The sequence below is a fragment of the Cnephaeus nilssonii genome, assembly GCF_951640355.1.
Source record: "Cnephaeus nilssonii genome assembly, chromosome: 3".
NCBI lineage: Eukaryota > Metazoa > Chordata > Mammalia > Chiroptera > Vespertilionidae > Cnephaeus > Cnephaeus nilssonii.
The window spans coordinates 57,797,351-57,813,250 of NC_137074.1; the positions used below are offsets into that span (position 1 = coordinate 57,797,351).

The following is a 15,900-nucleotide window of genomic DNA, read 5'->3' on the forward strand; positions in this document are numbered from 1 at the left end:
TTTTTAAATTATTAAAAAAATAAAGAAATTAATTAATTAATTAGTTTAATGCCTATCTCCTTCTCTAGGCTCTTTCTCTTTGAGAGCAGGAGGCATATCATACCATTTCCCTGCCATAAACCCAGTGCCCAGGACACAGTAGATAGTCAATAAATAGTTAAGTGATTGAATGTATAAAAGGTAACTAGGGAAAATCTTTACTTTATGGAGTAACATCACCATCTTGTGGAATTTTAGAATATTGTCATTAAAAATTATAAAACATTTTTTAAATTTTTATTTATTGATTTGAGAAAGAAGGGAGAGAGAGGATATATATATACACACATATATGTGTGTGTGTGTGTGTGTGTGTGTGTGTGTATATATATATATATATATATATATATATATATATATATATATTTGTTGTTTCACTTATTTATGCGTTCAGTAGTTGCTTCTTGTATGTGCCCTGACCAGAGATGGAATCGCAACCTTGTCATATGGGGACAATGCTGAAATCAACTGAGTACCTGGCTGGGGCAAAAAATAAAATTATTTTAATAGAGTACGTTTTCACAGGAGAATTGACACTTAAGTGGTATTTCCCAGACTTGTATTAGAGTCTTATTTGTTGGACTGGCCGTTTTGAGATGTGCTATATTTCGTCTACTAGGTTTGCTTGGTGAAACGGATTTCACAACTAGGTAATGAGCCGGCAGCAGTTTACACCCAGAGCTCATTTGATTCTACCTTGCCAATATGTGGCAAGGTAGAATCCATTAACAAACTCTTGGATCACAATGAACATTAAGGCACACGCAGGTCCTTTCCTTGTGTTAACGTAAAAAAAAACATTGAAACCTGTAAAGAATTTTTGTGAGTTTATTTGAGCCAAACTGTCGACATATGCCTGGAAGCAGAACCTCAACGAATTGAGATAATGCTCCGGAGAATGGCAGATTACATTTGTATTTATACATTGCAATCAAAGGAGGGACATAGGTGGGTTACATGAAATTCATTGGTGATAGATTAAGGAGGTGGGATAAAGCAAAGGGGGGGGGGGGGAGAACGCCTGGGATTGGATAAAAAGTAAAATGATGGACACATACTTAGGTGGGTGCAGGAACAATTACCATGATAATGAAGGAATTTGTGGTATTTTTCCTGGCGCCCACCACATTTGATTGTGTCCCAGGGGCTCCAGAAAAAGGGAAGTTACAAGTTACCCAGACATTTCAAGGGTATGTTATCATAGATGCAAAAAGACAGATAGGCTCAGTTAAGGTAAAGTTTGACCTTGTCAGTAAAGATACCGGCCTAGGATGTAACTGCCCACCATAATTGCGTTTAGTTAAAGGTTAATTTCAGACCATCCTTTGTGGTTCCCTTAGGTCTCTGAGTTTGCAAGACTGCCATGCAGGCCTCCCCTGAGCTTGTCAGGTCAGCATGTGGCCCCTTTCGTCCACACTTGCAGCGTTCATAGAGCCATCTAAGGGGTTTATTCGCCAACAGTCCTCAACTCCCCATCACGTTGTACCCAGTGTGCGATGGATACAGTGGCATTGTGCAAAGAAATAGCCTCTGCCCTGCCATCATACGCTAGGAGAGATGAGCAGATTCCACTCCATTAGAAATCTTGGGTTTTATTTGTATGTTTTGCACACATAATGTATAATGATTTAAAAATATGTATACCAATGTGTTAAGAGGACTTACTTCCCTTGACCTACCTATTATGGGCAGCTCATTTTATGAAGTTAGTAAACCTTGCTATTCAAACGAAATGGACGAAAACATAACGCTTAGCCAGTCCGATTATAAATGCAGATTACACACGCGAAGTCTTTTCCCCGCCTCTTCTAACCCACACTAGCCAACCACGGAGGCGGGAGGTCTGAGGCACCCGCGAGAGCCGCTCCCTCCCCGCGACTCTATGGTGCTCAGGTTACTCTCATTACTGAGAACTCTATGGTTCCGGGGCGGGCTGGGAGGCTGAGTTTGAAGGCCCGGCGGGAAGATGACCGGCACACCTGTCACTGGGCCGGGTTTCTCCCGAAGGGGAGGGCGCTGGGACGGTGGCTGCCCCTGAGCTGCCGAGAGGAGTTCGCGATGAGTCTTCCGCGCCGGGGCGGGAAACGGCGGCGTTCGACATCGGACTCGGACTCCTTGGGAAGCAGCGCTGACCGCAGTGACAGCCGCCTGCTGCCCTCGGGGCCGGTGCTGAGCCCGCCGCCCGGCCTGGGGCGCAGCTGGAAGGACAGTGGCCGCCCCGGGGCCGCAGCAGCAGGTACTCCCGGGCCTCTGGGACAGGGGCGAGGTGGACAGGTCAGCTGCGCCATGTGTAGGGAGGTGCCCGCCCTGCGAGGAGCTTGCTTGTGTGCACGATCTACTAGGTTCCTAGTCATCTTCTCAGTTTGTGACTCGGGGCCGGTGTGGCAGGTCACTTTCTGTTCAGACAAGGGCGTGCTTTCAGCGACCGCGTGGTAGTAACATTCAAGTGTTTTCTGGGCCATCCCTGAAGCCTTTACAGAAACAGCTTCAGGGATGGCCACATCTCGTCACCTTTTAGGAGAGGGCTCGCTCCTAAAAGTGCCCAGTACTCCTTACAGATCCTTACATTGGACGTGCTTTCTGGCAGGTGTGCGTTATATAGCTTCATCCCAACGCAGGAATTCCAAAGTACAGTGGAGGGCTCACCACTGGTGTCATCTGTTAAATTAACCTTTTACACTCGGATGTCGAGTGTGACTCGACACGGTTAGCATCGAGATTCAAATTACCCTTTGAATGTATCAATAATTTGAAATATAAAAAAATCCAAATAAATAAGTTTGTATGAAAAGAAACTCCAGTTTTTTATTCTACTGCCGCGCTTTGTAAAATCTGGGGTATTTAAAAAATTAAATCCCGAGTAGAATAAAGGAATCGAGAAAAAAGCAAGCGAGTGCAAAGGGTTAAACCCAACTCTTCGTTAACTTTTTCTTTTTTCCTGAAAGGGGAATGCAAGCAAACAGTTCCTGATGATCAAATAGACAAGCTGCTGTTGGCAAATTGGGGACTTCCTACAGCGGTTCTGGAGAAATATCACAATTTCGGTGTAAAAAAGATGTTTAAATGGCAGGCAGAGTGTCTTTTGCTTGGAGAAGTTCTGGAAGGAAAGAATTTAGTCTATTCAGGTATTTAAATTTGTGCAAATTGATTTCTTTATTTTAAAGACATTATGAAAGTGAAGAATACTCTATTGAGGTAGTTATGGTTTTTTTTAAAAAGGTGGTTGAGACAGTGCTTTATAACTAGGGAAAATCTTAAAGTATATATGAAAAGTGGAGTCTCATATGCGTATTTAAATTATGCAAAATCCATTTTATGGCTGGGTTGGGGGAAGGGAAAAAAAAAGACAACTTAAAGAGCTATTCTGCTTGCCATTCCTCTCAACAAACTTACGTCCCAGAGAAAATGTGCAATGTGTTCTTCCTCCAGTCTCAGTTGCTTTTCAGTGTATGCACATTATAAATTATATGTTTATAAATTGACCTGTTTGTACAGGATTGAATACATAAAACCATATGTAATACACCTTATAGGAAATTTATATGGGCTTTCAAGGGCAACTCTGACATACATGTTTTTAACGGGCGAGGTGGACAGGTCAACTGCACTCTGTGTAGGGTGAGGAACTTACTATACTGACTTTAGAAACTCATTAATTGGTAAGATGTACTTCCTTAGTTCTCTGAAATTGTGAGTCATCAGATTTTTTGTTATGGCTGCCAAGAGTAGATAACTTATCAGTAGATATAATTTCAGGCTGTGGAGTCAGACTGGTTGGGTTTGAAAACTGTCTCTACCATGTATTGGCCATGTAACCTTGCAAATCACTAGAGAGAGAGAGAGAGCATGAGAGAGCACTTAGAACAGTTTTTGGCACATTTTGAATTTGTGGTAGTGGTTGAATGGCCTGATCATTTCAGTTGCTAAAAACCAAAATTTGGGTGTCTTCATAACTCTGGTCACCAATCCATGTCAATTAACCACTATGTCCAATGTCTATGACCTCCAATAACTTGATTCTGACTACTTTCTGTTCCTAGGTCCATTACCTCGTTTACTATCTTTCTTCTATTATCTCTTTTCTAGATTGTGCTCACTATTATCTTTCTTCTAGATTATGCAATAGCCTTATAACTAGTTTATTTTTCTCTCTCTGGTCTTGCTCTGCTTCTGCAGCCAAAGTGATCCCCATAAGAGTACAAATATGATCTTGTCACTCCTTTTCATAAAACTCATGGTTGCTCTGAATTGCTTTCAGAATAAATTCTAAATTCCTTTTATGATGGGGTTATAAAGCTCTTTTTCGTGTGGCACATTCACAGCTCTGTTTTCACTCCCTACTTGTTTTATATTTCAGGCTTACTAAATAACTTCTTGTCATCTGAACATGCCAGGCTTTCCTCCAGGTGTTTGCACGTACTGTTTTTTCTGCCTGGCATTCCTTGCCTCTTCCCTTCTTCCCTTCCTTCTCATAAGTTGTTTCCTTTTCATAAACTTCCTTACAGCTCCTCTCACTAAAATTATATCATAGTTCCTATCGCCGTATATAAAAGTTGTTCATCTGCTTTCCCAAGGAAGGGCTTTTAGCCATTCAGTACTCAAAGGAAAGGATGCTTAAGTACAAACTAGGTACTCAATAATATTTACCATTTATTGTTGATATAAAGAGTTGTTTCATAATTCTCTATTTTAAGTGTGAGATTTCAGAGAGCTAGTTTAAAGTCAGGGGCATTTAAGGATATAAAGGTTTCAAATGCTTGTTGGGCCTTAATGGTAGATAGTCTTAAGCTCTGTAGTTAGTGGATATGGTTTAAAACATTTTTTTAATGCAGTATATAAAATATTTTTTCTTTTTGTGATAACCTTGTGGAATAACACGTTTTAGCTCCTACAAGTGCTGGGAAGACTCTTGTTGCTGAATTACTTATTTTGAAGCGGGTTTTGGAAATGCGGAAGAAAGCTTTGTTTATTCTGCCTTTTGTCTCTGTGGCTAAAGAGAAGAAATACTATCTCCAGGTAATGTTCTTGTACTAAGTTTGGAATTGTGATTACGCCTGTTATTGGCAACCATGGCTTTACTCATTTGAAACTGAATTATAAAAGCAAGTGGAAAATAAAGTTTATTTTATTGCATCCCAATGTAACTTTAAGTATTGGCCATTTATGAAGGGAAACTTGCATGAAGGAGAATGGGCCATCAAATTAAGAGTAATTGCTGAACACTGTTAAAATTGATAAACTTTTCCTCAGGAAGTAAATAGAATACCACTAGCATATAAACATGCAAATTAAGAATCAGCATTTTAACTGAATAGTAGGACTAGACTGAAGGATGGAAAGGAAAGAATGTTTAAGGAAGCATATTTCATCCTATCTGAGGGGTCATTTGGGAACATTTAGGGGATGAAGAACAAGATTTATTAGTGCTTAGGTAAAGTTCCAGGCCTGTGATCTGTTCTTTTGTTCTGCAAAAATAAATAACAACATTTTTCATTTGTTTGATGATCACTGATTTTTAAGGGCATTTTTACAAATACAGTGTTTCATTAAATAGAATAAATTATTTTTTACATTAATTTAAATTAATTTTTTCCAATCACCTTTTTTTTTAATATATATACTAGAGGCCCGTTGCACGATATTCGTGCAAGAATAGGCCCCTGGCTTCACTCCCAGCCGCCCGGGAGCCAGCAAGTCCCCGCTCCCCAGCTGCCCTGAGCAAGCAAGTCCTCGCTTCTGTCTGGAGCACCACTCCAGTAGCTCCCTCCGCTGCCCCTCTTCCCCTCATAGCTGGCTTCACACCGCTCTGCACCTGCATATGCAAATTAACCTCCATCTTTGTTGGGTTAATTTGCATATTCACTCTGATTGGCTGTGGGCGTAGAGGAGTGATGGTTAATTTGCATGTTTCTCTTTTATTAGGTAAGCTATTTTATTGATTTTTTTTATAGAGAGGAAGGGAGAGGGATAGAGAGTTAGAAACATATCGATGAGAGAGAAATGTCGATCAGCTGCCTCCTGCACACCTACTACTGGGGATGTGCCCGCAACCAAGGTACATGCCCTTGACCGGAAACGAACCTGGGACTTTTCAGTCCGCAGGCCGACGCTCTATCCACTGAGCCAAACCTGCCAGGGCTCCATCACCGTTTATCCCCTCTATGCCCTCTACTACCTCCACCCCCCCGCCCCCCATGACTGTGAAAAAAATATGCTGTTGGAATGGCAAGATTATTGTACTGGTAATCCAAAAAATCTGGGTTCTAGTCCCAGTTTTGCCACTAACTATGTCTTCAGGCCAGGCACATAATTTGTTGGGCCTCAGTTTTTTTTCACTGGTTAAATAAAGATGTTAACCCAAGTACTGTGGGTTAACTCAAGTAAACACTCAGAAATATTTTACTGAATGAAAAGCTCTAAAGTTCTATGGTTCTATAAATCTTTTTAACAGTTATTTCAGAGGCCAAATAGCCAACAAAGCTGGTCCTACATGGTAACATCCTCTCAACTTAGACCAAAGTAACAAAATGATGAAAGGATCCTTATTATTAAGAAGGTATGTTAGTTAAAAGTTAAACTAAAAACAAAACAAAACAAAACATGAAAGTCCCACTGCATTTGAATTTTGAAAACTTTTATTCCATTATATAAAAATTAGTGGGATTAATTTGTTTCTTAAAGTGTTACATTAGCATTAAAGAAAGAGCTAGTTTCTTGTTAGTGCGTAACGTAGTTTTTCTCCTATTTTAATTTCTATAAATAGTTCTTAGGACTGCTTTGATTATAAAATGCTGTCATTAAAATGGCATACTTAATTTTATTTGACTCTATAGAGTTTTACCAATTCTAAACTTCATTTTTAAAGTATATGATTGTAGAAAGAACGAGTGTGTCCTGTCCAGGAAAAACTAACAGTAATCTGATAAATACTTAATGTTAGATACTTATGTCTATGATCTGGAATAGAATCAATTTACAAATCATGAATATAAAATATTTTCACCGGTATTGTTTCTTCTTACTCAATTCAGAGTCTTTTTCAGGAAGTAGGGATAAAAGTAGATGGTTATATGGGCAGTACTTCTCCAAAAGGGCATTTCTCTTCCTTGGATATTGCTGTCTGCACAATTGAGAGAGCCAATGGTCTGATCAATCGCCTCATAGAAGAAAATAAGATGGATCTATTAGGTAAGAAAATTAGGAAATAAGCAAATACTTTATATTGTTATTTTTTGGTGGAATGGAGTGGAGCTGTTGTGATGTCTTTTATGTCCCATGTTTTCTTCTACTGTCTATCATCTGCTTCTGGAGGTGAGTATTGGCATTTGTAATGTTAGCAACATTACAGATGGGGGTGGGGGAAAATGTTTTGTGTTTTGCTGCTGTTATTGACTCCACTTCCTTATATTTTTGCCCTTTACAAAACATAGAGGATATCCTTGAGCCCTCAAGTCTTTTCTCATTGCTTCTTTCCTGTCTAAACTTTACCTGCAATAGAAGGAAGCATGCTGGGGCTGGATCTGCCATCTATGCAATTAGTGTGTATGTATATTCATTATATTCTGGTGCTATGGTATCTAGATTAGGCCTGTACTCAGAGGCTACCTTTTAGCAGAGAAATGGTAGAGAGCTACAGAAACTGACATTGTGTTTGATCTTGTGACTCTGGGAAGATTTTCTACCTTAATGTTTTTTGTTTTTTTTATACCACTTAGGAAAGGCCCCTATGTTGAGGTAGTAACAGGAAGAGAATTATTGTAGTAGCAAGAGAAGCAATAAGAATATCAGCTACTTCTTGAGATTTTGGTGAATTTAAATGATAAAGTTGTATTAGGGTAGAGGTGGGAAGTGAAATCAGAGATTAGTAAGACTTGGGCTCTTATAAAGTTTGGAAAAAAATCACATTTATCAGTTTGTGTCGGAATTGTCATTTCTTGTCACCCCATTGGACTTTAAATATCTTGAGGGATTGCAATAGAATTTTATTAAGTGTTATAGCCAATATGCCTGGCAATATGCCTAGCACAATGCCTGGCACACGAGGTAGCATAAAACCTTTGGATGAATGAATGAATGAATAAATACTGAAATAACTCATCATACAGTATAATTTGGAGATAGCTTACTGATGAGGAAAAGGAGCACCATGTGTCAGGAAATGGTCTGAAAGATCTTGATTTTGGTGAGGAGGGTTTGTTGGGAGGGGATACCAGTACGTGTGGAAACTATGATGTTATGAAACCGTTTATCTGAAGAAGGCATTTGTTGATACTAAATTTTCAGTAATTCTTCAGCATTATTTCAATTGCAAAGACTAGTTTGATTCTCCAAGCAGTAGAGAAGGGGTTTATGACCCTATTTATGTTTGGTAATAGGGTGTCTCATTCATCTACCACAATCAAACAGAAATATCCCTTAAAAAAATCATTTCTTTCTTGATCTGATTCTGTTTTTCTAAGTCACTTTCTAACATCATTATGATTGCCCTGGTTGTTTTCCCATATAAAAGTTAATACCCTGACTAGCTATCATAGATGTCTTTGATATCTCATTGTACATAAATTTCTACAAGGTTATCAATTAAAAAGTATCTGAGTAATAAGAGGCAGTGTTTCCTAATTTAGCCCTGAGTTTAGCTAATCATTGATTTTTTAGATCCAGAATACATTGTAGTAGGAGCACTTATGATACCCAAAATGTCTTAGAAAATAATTATAATAAAAAAAAAAAAGAATTATCCACCTGGGAGGGAGGGTAAGGGATAGGAGGAGGAGGGTGAAGGGGGGAAAATGGGAGATATCTGTGGTACTATCAACAATAAAAAATATATTTAAAAAAAGATTTATCCATTATGTAGAATCTGATTTTTGTTTTATGATTAGAAATTTGTATGACCAGTAATATATTGAATCATAGCTACTGATATAAGATATTGAGCCTTTAAAATTCTTCTTGGACTTATGGAATTCTGTAAAAGCTAGTATCTGGAAAATCTCTTTAGGAATTGTGGTTGTGGATGAATTGCATATGCTGGGAGACTCTCACCGAGGGTATCTGCTGGAACTTTTGCTGACCAAGATTTGCTATATTACTCAGAAATCAGTATCTCGGTGAGTATCTGAAATAACTATATTCCTGAGATTCTAAACAATGTTGAGAAAGTGTCTGCAAAAGTTCATAATAAGTTTGAGTTACATAAATTAAAGGAGAGTAGTATTTATTTAGTACGAACTCATAGTAGTTCATTTTTGTTCCAAATAACTACTTAAGGATGAGAAATATTTTAGATTATTTTGTAAACATTCTTAATTTCTGACTGCTTACCACTTTTGTGATAGAATTATTATTATTATTATTATTTTCTTCTGTGCCTTGCATGGCTCTGGGATGGGCAGGGCTGCCCGCTCCCCGGGTTGCCAGGGGCTGCTCTACTTCTCTGTTCTGGCCTCAGGGAATAGAGGAGTTTGTGGCAGCAAAGCTTGAGGGGAAGCAAGGTGAGCCCAGCCCCACCCTGGCCAGCTGGGTGACCTCCCCGCTGAAAGGAACCAGAGACGAGAGTTACACTCACCGCTGAACTCCATGAGACTAAGAGTATGATAGAATTTTTTAAATCCAGTTTTTGTATTTTTTAGTTACACACATATCTTACTTAAGTAGTCAAGGCTAATTTGTACTTTTAAAAAATTTGATTTGAGAGACAGAGGAAGGGAGGGAGGGGGAAGAGAGAGAAAAAGAAAGAAACATCATTTTGTTGTTCCACTTATTTATGCATTCATTGGTTGCTTCTTATATGTGCCCTGATGGAAGATCAAACCTGCAACCTTGGTGTATTGGACGATGTTCTAACCAACTGAGCTACCCTGCCAGGGCCAGTCAAGGCTAATTTTTAAAAGTAACATTTTTTTCTCCCCCACTTCTCAGAAGCAACTAGTTTCAATTCTTACAACTTTCTACAAATTGTATTTACAGTGGTATCTCTAAATGCAGCTACTTGAGTTTTTAGTTTTAACATTATATGTGGACTTCTTATATGGAAAATGAAGATCTAGCTCTCTCTTTTTTTTTTAACCTTCACCCGAGGATGTGCTTTTATTGATTCTAGAAAGAGAGGAAGAGAGAGGGAGAAAGAGAGAAACATGGATTTATATCGATCCGTATGCACCTCAGTTTGTCCTGGGTATGCGCCCTAACCTACTGGGAATCAAGCCCACGATATTTCAGTGTACTGGACGATGCTCCAACTGAGTCATACCAGTGGGACCATTCCCATGGCTTTTTGCTTGAGTTAGAGCCCCCTTTTTTGGGGTACCTGGCTTTTTCTCTTGATTTACTTCCTCATTTTGGTGGGGACATCTTTCAGGAGGTTTCACTTTATTTCAGAGTACAAGCTATTGTGGGTATAAATTTAAAAAAAAATTGCATGTCTGAAAATGCCTTACAGTTATTTCATAGATTGTCCAGGTATGAAAGTCAAGGTTTAAAAGGAGACATGTAATACTTTCAATAATAAAGAATTAATTTTTAAAAAGTCAAGGTTTAAAAAAATTAGAGTTTTTAAGACATTGTTTTCTCATAACTATTGAGAAATTCAATGTCATGCTTATCCTTTATCCTTTGTATAAATATTTTCATTTTCTCTGAGTTTTTAGTAACTCCTTTTCTTCCTCAGTGTTGTGAAATTTCATATTGATGTGTCTTGGTGTTGGTTTATTTTCACTCATGTGCTGGATACTCAATAGATTCTTTCCATCTGGGAGCTCTTCTCATTTTAGAGAGATTTTTTTTTTTTCAATTTAAGATTTTTATTTTTATTGATTTCAGAGAGAGGGAGAAACATCCATGATGAGAGAGAATCATCAATTGGCTGCCTCCTGTAAGCTCCTCACTGGGAACCAAGCCCACAACCTGGGCATGTGCCCTGACTGAGAATCGAATTGTGAGCTTCTGGCTCATGGGTTGATGCTCACCCACTTAGCCACACTGGCTGTGCTAAGGTTTTTTTAATTTTATTTCTTTCCTTAGAAAGAGAGGAAGGGAGAGGCAGAAACATTGACTGGCTGCCTCTCGCATACCCCCACTGGGGATTGAGCCCAAAACCGGGACATATGCCCTGATTGGGAATTGAACCAGCAACCTTCTGGTGCATGGGATGATGCCCAGCCAAATGAGCCACACTGGCCAGGGCTCAGTGTAGAGAGATTTTAACATATCTCTTGTAGTACTGTAAATCAGTAGGGATATAACTAATACAATTAGCAAATTTGACTAAATGGATGAATGTAGAACAACTTACAAATAAAAGGAGAAACATGTTTTTTTCAGTTACACATGGAACATTTACCAAAAAATTTACCATGTGCTGGTCCTTAAAGCAACATATTTTAAAGGATTTAAGGTATCTATAGTAATAAGAGAGAAACATGGTAATTGACTGTCACTCCGCAATGCCCACAGCCAATCAGGATGGAATATGCAAATTAGCAGGGCAAAGATGGTGGCGGCCACGGAGCCAGCCAGAGCAGGAGGGAGGCTTGGGTCGCCCCCGGCAATGGAGGAAGCCAAGCTTCCTGCCTGCCCTTGCTGGCCGCTGAAGGAGGGACCTGTGGGCGGTGGCCACAGAGCAGTCCAGAGCACGGGAGGCTTGGGTTGCCTGGTCCGGCTGCCAAGGGAGGGGCCTGCAAACAGCCCTCAGCCCTTCACCCAGGCTGGCCATGCCACCATCGGGGTGAGGGTCCCCACTGGGGGGTATGGCCAGCCTGCAAACAGCCATCAGCCCCTCACCCAGGGGCTGGCCAGGCATCCCAGTGGGGACCCCCATCCTGAAGGGGTAGTGGCCAGCCTGAAAACAGCCCTCAGCCCCTCACCCCATGGGGGCATGGCTGGCCTGCAAACTGCCCCAGCCCCTCGCCCAGGCTGGCACTGTCCCCAGTGGGGATCCCCACCCCAATGGGGGCATGGCTGGCCTGAAAACCACCACAGGCCCCTCTCCCAGGCTGCCCCGCCCCCCAAGGGAACCCCCACCCTGATCCAGACACCCTTCAGGGCAAACCAGCCTGCCCCCACCCATGCACCAGGCCTCTATCTATACTAATAAAAGGGTAATATGCTAATTATACTGGGAGACCTTCCAGGAGAACTTCCGGATGTTCTTCTGGACAAAGCCATGGTGGAAGGGCCATGGTAGAGGCGGTTAGGGGCCAAGAGGGGAGGGCAGTTGGGGGTGATCAGGCCGGTGGGGGGGGCATTGGGGGTGATCAGGCTGGCGGGGGGCGCCTAAACCTGTGGGATTGGGCCTAAACCGGCAGTCAGACATCCCTCAAGGGGTCCCAGATTAGAGAGGGTGCAGGCTGGGCTGAGGGACACCCCCTCTCAGCACTGGGCCACTAGTTTAAATTTATTCTCTTAACTTGGAGTAATGAACACACAATACAGTGTACAGGTGATGTGTTGTAGAATTGTGCATCTGAAACTTGTATAATTTTGTTAGCCAATGTTACCCCAATAAATTCAATAAAAAGGAAAAAAAAGAAACATTAGTTGTATCTAGATAATGGAGGAAATTAGAAGAATTGAGAATTTGGTAAGGAATGACAAAATGTGCAAGATGGTAGGATCCTGTCCAGTTTAAACTGATTAGCATTCAAAGGAATGTAAATTACCTCTTCAAAGAGACATTACCATGCACTCCAAAATGGCTAACGCTTTGGTACTGTCTCTTTGGAGAATAGTTGGACATTAAGAAAACTGAAGATCATCTATGACCCAGTAATTTTGCTCCTAGGTATACCCTAAAGAAATGTATGCATGTGTGCACCAAGGGACATGACCAAAAATGTTGTTGGGAGCACTATTTATAATTAATACTATGTATCTTTTGACATTGATTTCATTTGTTTTTCACAGCCAAGCAGATTTAGCCAATCCTCTGTCTTCTGCTGTGCAGATCGTAGGCATGAGTGCTACTCTTCCCAATTTGGAGCTTGTGGCTTCCTGGTTGAATGCTGAACTCTACCACACTGACTTTCGTCCTGTACCACTGGTGGAATCAGTAAAAATTGGAAATTCCATATATGACTCTTCAATGAAGCTTGTGAGGGAATTTCAACCCATGCTACAAGTGAAGGTTAATCAGTATTTTTACTTCACTACCACCAGTACTAAACACTAATGTCGAAAATTAAACTTTTGTTAAGTGGTAGGTTAAATATATAGTAGAGTGGAAAAAAATGTCATTTTTGTCATCAGACAGACCTTCCTCTGTTACTTAATTGATCTTGATATGGCTGTGATATTAGTTGAATCACAAAAGCTCTCTGAATGTAGTGTCTTCATGCATAAAATGAGATATAATATTTTAGTATTATAAGAATGAAATAGGATTTTTTAAAAATTGTCTAGCGTCTAGAAAGTGCTTGATAAATTCCTTCCTACACCTCTAAATACACTTAAAAAGTTTTAATTCACAGTAGTTTTCTAAGCCTGATTCTTTAAAAAAAAATGTTTTTATTGATTTTTAGAGAGAGGAAGGGAGAGGGATAGAGAGACAGAAACATCAATGAGAGAGAAACCTCATCTATCAGGTGCCTCCTGTCTACCCCCTACTGGGCATGTGCCCTGATCAGGAATTGAACTGGTGACCTCTTGGTTCCTGGGTCAACACTCAACCATGGAGTGACACTGGCCAGGCAAAGCCTGATTCTTCAATCCTGAGGTTAGAGAACTTATTCACCATCTGTGAAATGAGGCATCTTCTATTTTTATGCAGAGCTGTGTCTCTGATAATTGAACCAGCAAAGGGTAGGTTTCATGCTGGGATCAGGACTAAATTCATGTGTCAGCAGCACTATTTGTAATTAATACTATCTCTCTTTTGACATCGATTTCATTTGTAGGTATGCATTTGTAGCCTCTGCATGCCTGGTATGGAATCTCAGTTGCTTTGCTCTGTATGCTAAATTTCACTTGACTATGCCTTGGTTACCTCAATAATTATATATGTAAACATTCATTTGCTCCTCTGTTAATCTTTTTCTTCTATTACCATGTCTGTGCCTCTATCATTTTTTAATTACTTTCAACTCTTACCTGAATTATTGAAATAACCTCCTAATTGCTCTCTGCTTCCTTCTACCTGGTCCCCTTCTATCTATGCTTAAACCAGGAGCAAGTGATCTATTTAAAATGAACATCAAATATGAGAGCAGTCTGCTAAAAAACTTGTGATGGTTCCCTGTTTCATTTAGAATGAAAGCCAATGTCTTCATAGTAGCCTACAAGGCCCACATTATCTGCCCCCACCCTCTTAGTGCTCTAATCTCATCTATATTTCTTCTGACTCCCTCCATAGCCTCATTGCTGTTCAATAATATGCCAAGAATCTCCCAGCTCAGGTTCTCTTTGTCTGGAATGCTTTCCCACCAGGCAGCAGTATAGTTTACTCTTCACCTTTGGACCTTTACTCAAATGTCATGTTCTTAGGCCCCCTGGCCACCTTATCTCAACTACAGTGACCTCCTCTTCCTGGTTCCTATTTTCCCTGTTTTATTTTTTTTCTTAGCACTTTTCAAAATTGAATACAGTAGGTCCTGGGGTTACATCGGAGATCCGTTCCTACGATTTTCGCCGTAAGTCAGAATCCACCTACATAAGCACCTACCTACACAGCTGTAATGAAGTGAAACAGTAAAAAAACATTTAAAGAAAGATAACAATTCCTGACCCTTACTTGTGGTAAATAAATAATAAAAAGCATAAAGCACATATGTAAATACTTCGAAATATTTTTTTTCTTTTATAAATAAATGGGAGTTGGCGAAATAACCACAAAAAGACGTACATCAAGTCAGACATAACCCGAGGACTGTCTGTATACTAAGTGTTTTACCTGTCTTGTTTTTGTTATTATCTATCTCTTCTTATTGGAGTAGAAACACTCTGAGGGCAGAGCTTTTTTCCCCTGCTTTGTTCTCCATCTTCATTGCGAGAACAGTATCTGGCATATAGTAAATATTTGTTTAGTGAGTGAATGGATGGATGAATTAATTCAGTTATACACACTGACCTTCCAGTTTTGAGAACTCACTGAGTCACCACTGAGCTTTCACATCTGCTCTTTGTTCTGCCTGAAATGTTTTTCCTGTCCCTCACTTACCTTTGATTACACTAATGCCTCCCTCCTTCACATCTCAGCTCAATCATTATTTTCTCAGGGAAACCTTTCTTTTAGATCTTTCTGTCAAATTTATGTCAAGTATGAGGCCTCAAAACACACATAAAACTCTTTTATAGTATATATTATGAGTGTATTTTACATTTACTTGTTTAGTACTTTAATGTTTCCCCAGCGAAACCTAAACCCCTTGAAGATAGGACTTTGACTTCTTCTTGCTCACCATTATATCCTCATTGTCTGAGGGTTGGAGGTCAATAACTATTAGTTAAGTGAATAGAAACTATTTTCTTCTCACCTTGAATCATAAGGAGGTTTATTTCTTTTCTTCTTCTTGTTTTGTTACTGACTTTGTAACTGATTTTTATTATGCCTTTGAGTAGAAAACAATTCCCCATGAAGCAAACAAAATGAGTGACTTTAAATTGATGTGAGAATGTTTTGAAAATACCACTAGAGTGGCTATTTCTTTTTCTTCCTTAGGGAGATGAGGACCATGTGGTTAGTTTATGTTATGAGACCATTCGTGAAAACCATTCAGTATTACTTTTCTGTCCATCAAAGAAATGGTGTGAGAAGCTGGCAGACAACATTGCTCATGAATTTTACAATCTACACCATCAAGCTGAAGGTAAGTTACTAATTGAATCACCGAGCCATGCTGGCTGTGCTGAAGTGTATAATTTAATCAA

General features: G+C 39.8%; 1 protein-coding gene across 9 annotated transcripts in view; it reads left to right on the forward strand.

Moving 5' to 3' along the window:
- The first annotated feature begins 1,986 nt into the window (after positions 1-1,986).
- The window catches only part of POLQ (DNA polymerase theta), a 103,723-nt gene continuing 89,809 nt past the window's right edge, over positions 1,987-15,900 (forward strand). For 8 of the 9 annotated variants that reach the window (XM_079766685.1, XM_079766686.1, XM_079766687.1 and 5 more), the window contains exons 1-7: positions 1,987-2,275; positions 2,985-3,164; positions 4,925-5,055; positions 7,071-7,227; positions 9,041-9,149; positions 12,943-13,162; positions 15,692-15,839. In XM_079766685.1, coding sequence (XP_079622811.1) covers positions 2,098-2,275; positions 2,985-3,164; positions 4,925-5,055; positions 7,071-7,227; positions 9,041-9,149; positions 12,943-13,162; positions 15,692-15,839 — 1,123 coding nt within the window. In that variant the 5' untranslated portion in view covers positions 1,987-2,097. The other variant, XM_079766689.1, reaches the window with a different exon arrangement.